Raw genomic sequence first — 6,000 nt, 5'->3', positions numbered from 1 at the left:
GTACAGGCACAGAGTGTTTAACTTGATGGAACAAGTTATGGGATTGAGGCCTAAATCTAAAAGCTGCACACTAATATTGCGCTCATATTATTTTCTTATAGTCTCTTATCTATCAAACCTCCTTTTCAAAGGCATTTGGATATTGAATTATTTTGTACTCACAATCAGGAGGCATTTTTTCTGTAAACAGCTTGTAATATTCTTTTAAAAGTTCTAAGTTTTCCTGGTTAATGTTTTCCTGCAAAGTGGTATCTCCAAACCTATGAAAAGAAGCACAGTAAAATGTGAAAATGAAAAAAAACCAAACCTAAACCAACCAAACAAAAAAAAACCCCAAAGCAAACCAAAGCCAAATTATCTTTCAGAATTATTTCTTTCCATAAAGAAATAACTTTGATTTTTTTATAGTGTTGCATGTACAAGATTTATCAAATGTACAGTTGCTAATCTGTCATGTGCTTTGGAACTAATATTTGGGAATGAGGTCATCACTCATGGATAATTCTTCCAAAAACTTACTACTTCCAGAAGTAATCCATTTAGACACAAACATTCAATAAAGCACATTCTTTTTCCCTTCACAAATCCTGAATAAATGCAAGGGCTATCTGCAGGAATTTCAAGTGGCACCACAGTCAGAGAACACCAGCTCCTCCATCTCTTCCTGCCGCTGTTACTTAGGTATATTAATTTCTGCCAGAACTGGACAACATTGAAGCCACACAAGATGGAAGAGATCGAAGTATCAGGAGGAAAATGTTCTGAAGAACTAATTTCTGCTCTGCTCTGAGAATACTTGCTATAAATAGTCAAATTGATTACTTCTCTGGGCCCTTTCTGCCCTACACTGCTCCTGAGCTGTTAGTTATCTTGGTTTCTCGTATCTGAAACCAGTGAGAACCATTTCTCCGCTGCTGAGCTGTGATTTCACCATTAAGCTTCGCAGAGTTGTGGCCTGCAGGCTAGCTGACCTCAGCCATCTGCGTTTGAGTTTGCTGCAGCACCCAGACCTCAGCAGCTGCTCTGCAGGGCTGCAGCTGGCTCAGACGGGGCTACTGGGGGTTTTTGCAGCAGTTGAGTCCACTGCAAACACATGACCCAAATCTTCATCATCCTGCACCTCACAAAAAGCCCAGAGCTTATCCACAAACTGACTATAGCTATGTGGGCAAATATATTTTTCTGTGACACCAAGATTTCTACAAGAGCTGAGTTTCACATAGGCTAAAAAACCCACAAACTTGGTAATTTAAAATGACAGATACCATTCTTTTGGGAGAGAAAATTCAACAGGTTGGTGAAACTTTGACTAATATTGTATTAATTAGTTTCCATCAGTCTTTTCAGAGGAGTAATATTAATACATCAGAATTTTAACATAAGCCTTCATGTTTCTATAAACATATTACTATTGTATTATTATTAACTACCACTTCTCAGTCTTGGAAAAAAGCCCTAAAAAGCTGAAATGAATGATATATTTCTAGCTTATGACTTGTCCAGCATCTTCAACACCCCTCTTAAAATAAGAATTGCAAATTTTCGAACTCATGTTTGAGAAGGCCAAAGTACTGCACACAAACAAACTTCTACATCTGTGAAATAGAAAACCATTTCATATCTGTATCCAAGGGAAACTTGGTGTTGACTGTGAGAAATAAAGCCCTGCATATGGTCATATCTTCACTTGGACTTCTTTATTATTTTGCATTGCTTCATAGCTTGGGCTTACTTCCTTTAATACTTCTTAAAGTACACACCGAGTCACTGTGAGGTGGTCCAAGAGCAAACAAAAGAAAAAGATTTCTTTTTAATCCTGAGAGCTATCTTGTACTAGCACAGCATACTTGAATCAAAAATGAAAAGTGATTTTTTTCTTACCTCTCTGCGAGTGTTTGCTGTTCATTGATTCCAACATTAAAGAGCACTGGATACATGCGAAGTAGCTTTCCTTCTTTAATCTCTTGTGGCAGCAACTCAAACATCTTTGCTGGAAGCTGGACCTCTATAACATAATGTTCACTAGGAAAAATAAAAGGAAGAATAAGGATGGGAATATAGATTGACTTGCTTGAAATGATAACCTTCCTAAATTATAGACAACACATACACTTAGAAATCAGTTACCCCCTTTTCCCCTTAATTGTATTGAACCATAAAACGTGACAATTCAACTGGCTTGTTTTAAGAACATACCAAAGCTATATGGAAAAAGGCAGGTGTATGTAATTATACACTCTTCATACTGACTACTGAAGTAAAAATAGGACTGAAGATGAAAGCAGTAAAAGAGTCTTCCGCTACCAAAATATCAATGAGAACACCTCAACTCTTAAAATACATCTTGCTGAGTTACAGAAGCAACTTCCTTTCAGAAGTCACGCCTTGATCCTGTATCCACTCTAAATGTACTATGGCCTGTGCAGAGCAAAAACCTGGCACAAAAACACAAAGTAAAATTCTCATTTTCTTCAGTGGCTGGATTTTCTCCCTGGGGATAGAAAGCATCACCAATAACGAAAGCGACCCTGTGAAAATAATAATTGAAGGCTCGTTACACAAAGACAGATCCTATTTTAGGAGAAGGGATGTGATATATAGCAGTTTTGGTTTTTTGTTAGTGTTTGGTCTGACTTTATGAAAAACATGTTACTTTGTCTGTCAGTCCAAATTCTGATCATGTGGAACCCTGATGCTGAATTACCTCTCTTTGGGGACTGATGCCTGAGCCTACAACAATGGCATGCTGTTAACTTAGTTTTTATTACCTTGCTTTCTGTTATGAGAGCAAACAAGCTAATTAAAAAAGAACAGATTAGAAGTATTCAAAGAATTCAAAGTACTGAAATCTGGAGGACTTGTTTTACATTAATTTACCAAAAATCTTACAGGTCCTATACTTTTACTTAAAAAGAAACAGGAATACAAGCAGTACATTTAGCACCCCATAGTTTCTCTCCTTTAAGGCTAGACTCATTGCAGAGATACTAGGTGATTTTGGCACGAGATGAGTAAGGCAGATATTACATTTTCCAACAAGGAAGAAAAATCAGTACCTAATTTTTAACACTTAAAATTTCTCTCAGGAAAACAGGGTGGAAAAATCCAGCATGTTTAAGAGAGCAAATAATAAATCATCATCTCTTTCAGAATGAATTGTATAAATTCAGGTATGAAATATTTAAAGGTATATTATTTCACTAAAACATGACTGCTTAAGAATATTCCTTTCTTTGGCTTTCTTTGCCTTATTCTCTAGTACTTTTTATCATCACATATGAAGACAGACAAACACTTGCAGTCCTATTAGAAGGCTTCTAACAGCTACTTGCAGTCAGCTGGAATCACACCTCTTCACTGCAATAAACACAAACCAAGACATTTACATGCACCTTTGCTTTGCGACAGAAAAAAAACCCCACCCATGGCCGGCCACTGCATTGTACATGGGAGGTGCTGTACCCAGCTCTACTAGGTGACAACTTCTGAGATCACTTCAGTGTGGCTGTAGGGGCTGCTCTGATTGCGGGCTTAGCTCAAAACATGGTATCAAACCCTGTGATGTCTCCAAGTTCATGTGCACAATCAAACACATTCTACCAAAGGATTTTATACAAGTCAGTGATAACTACTTTTGCCTATAACAAAAGAACATCAGTGCCTGAACAGAACTTCATTTCACCTGGATGGTCGGAGTCAGCCACCCACATCAGCAGGTTAGCACACTGCTGGCCAATGCCACGCTCTTTGGATTGATTTGTTCATGAACATAGAATCTCAGTCTTAAGCACTTCCCTAGAAAAACAATTACAAGTGAACACTCTGACTCTGCAAGATGAGAATTTGTAGCTTAATTTTGTCTTGCATTTCTACAGTATGCAAATCTCATTTTATCGAGCCACACCATAGAACAACAAATTATCTAAAAATTCAGGGTTTTTTAAACATTAATTAGAAAATTACTAGTTTTTCCACTCTCTTCTTTTTGTGGTTGACTTCCAGTGTTGTCTGATAGGAGCTGTCTGTCTCATCAAAGCTCTAACAGGAACAGGGCTTCTCCACATAAGCCTTAAGGATTTTTTTTTTTTTGTCCGATACAGGCTCCGTCCAGTGAACACCTAGCAGTAAGTACAGTACAGCAATCACAGGCAGTAACTTCTCTTCTTAAAGACGGACTACTCCATCAATCCAAAATGCCAGAGGCAGCTTAAAGCTCGAGCCTCTTTCAAACCGGGACCTCCTGGTGTGACAGTTCAGTGTACCGCAGTAATGGCAGCGAGCCAGTAAAATGTAGCTGCTGGTTTTTTCAAAATTTTCGACTTGTGTGATTTAGAAAGGATGTATTTCTTCTGTTTGATCCACACACCATAATTATCCTTAATTACTCCTGATGTGTTGTCTATCGTATTCTGGCCTTCCTGATACTTATTTCAATCCCTTCTCAGAAGGATGAGAGTGAATCATCCAGAATAATTAATCAAATCAGTAGTGAAAGCCCCCTTCAGAGGAAACATATATTTTCTAAAAGTTGCTGCTTTTAGCTGAATTTAATTTACAGTCATCTTAAAAATAATGATACTATTAATGAGGTGATTTCTGCAAAAGTCAAAACATTTGGAGCTTCAGACTAGAATAATAATGAAAATGAAAACCCCATTCTTCCTGTGTAACAATCTTGTTAACCCTCTTACAGCCACAACTAATGAAGTATTTCAGTTTATGTCCTGATATTCAGCAGTGCTTATGTGAGATGCATAATGTATACAAGGCTTTATACAAGGATTTCTGATGTTGTGTACATCCTGTGTTGATCTTCAGCAGCTAAGACAGGCTTCATTTTTCAGAAGTGACCACTAAGTTTTGGCATCTGAGTTTGCCAGTTTCCATCTTAAGACAATCAAGGCCCAACTCTTAGAATTGCGATTTGTCACACTGAAATACAAGTTCCAGACACCTCAAAAACAAGGTTTCTTCAGTTAGAGGCCACTTCTGTAACTACTGACCTTGTCACTTCTCTTTGATTCAGTATCTATAGATGAAAAATGCAACAGAAACTCTGTGCAACCCAGACACTGTTTCGATTAGTTTGTATTAATAATTGGAGCTTCCAGCTTTTCATCAGGAAAGTAACTCAGAGCCCATATAACTACCAGCTTTACAAATCCCTACTGCCTCATGACATCTCCATTCGCCTCATGAAAAGTAAAACTACTGCACTTTCCATACAATAGAACTCAGCAACAAAAAAACCATTCTCTAGATTTTCACATGCTACAGATTAAAACTATATGCCATGGGCTCCAGGAAACAAAGTTCTTACCGCCTTCCAGTTATAATAGGCAAAAAATCCTCTGATTTGGCTTCAATGACTTTAAACATCACTTTCTGCAAATCTGAAATTCCCACAGCCATGTCTTCTAGCATCCCTGCTTCTTCACCTATACGGAAAGATTAGAGAGATTATTAACAGAGTAGACAGATCAGTCACTGAATAGGTTATAGTAAAGCAATACGGGGATTATATTTTCCAGCCTGTGCATCTAAAAATCACAGCCCTAAATCCACATTAAAGTAACCTACATAAAAGCAGACTGATTTTTAGAACTGCTGACAATGCTGTGGCCTAAATGATGAGTATTAAGCACCTCTGAAAATCAGCCTGCTCTAAATGTGCATAGAATAACCTCAGAAAAACCACTTTTGTCTATTCTGAGTGTTTTTAAAGACTGTCCTGGTGATGGAGGACAAAGGTTTTGAGAATAACAACGAGTATCATGCAAAAGGGAGCCTGACAGCAATCTCCAAGTGAGGATCTGCAATTGCCTGTGCATTAAAGAGCTGCACAAGTGCTAAATCCCCCTACTTTGGTCAGAATCTCTAATCTGGGGAAGGATTTCAATACATCTAGTTCAAAGAATTTCAAAACATATGGCAGTTTCTCCCTCCAAATGTCCTTTTTAATACCTATCAAGTGATAGCATCTGTAACAAGTTAGGAATT

General features: G+C 37.7%; 1 protein-coding gene across 1 annotated transcript in view; it reads right to left on the bottom strand.

The window, feature by feature from the left end:
- Positions 1-6,000, bottom strand: part of INPP4B (inositol polyphosphate-4-phosphatase, type II, 105kDa) — a gene marked incomplete at its 5' end in the record, with an annotated part of 94,277 nt that overhangs the window by 35,731 nt on the left and 52,546 nt on the right. The window contains 3 exons of the mRNA XM_010077821.1: positions 163-260; positions 1,882-2,022; positions 5,321-5,438. Of these exons, the coding sequence (XP_010076123.1) occupies positions 163-260; positions 1,882-2,022; positions 5,321-5,438 (357 nt within the window). The remainder of the gene's footprint in view (positions 1-162; positions 261-1,881; positions 2,023-5,320; positions 5,439-6,000) is intronic.

The sequence above is a fragment of the Pterocles gutturalis genome, unplaced genomic scaffold, assembly GCF_000699245.1.
Source record: "Pterocles gutturalis isolate BGI_N339 unplaced genomic scaffold, ASM69924v1 scaffold13178, whole genome shotgun sequence".
In the NCBI taxonomy this organism is placed as follows: Eukaryota; Metazoa; Chordata; class Aves; order Pterocliformes; family Pteroclidae; genus Pterocles; species Pterocles gutturalis.
This window is presented reverse-complemented; position numbering and strand designations above follow the sequence as displayed.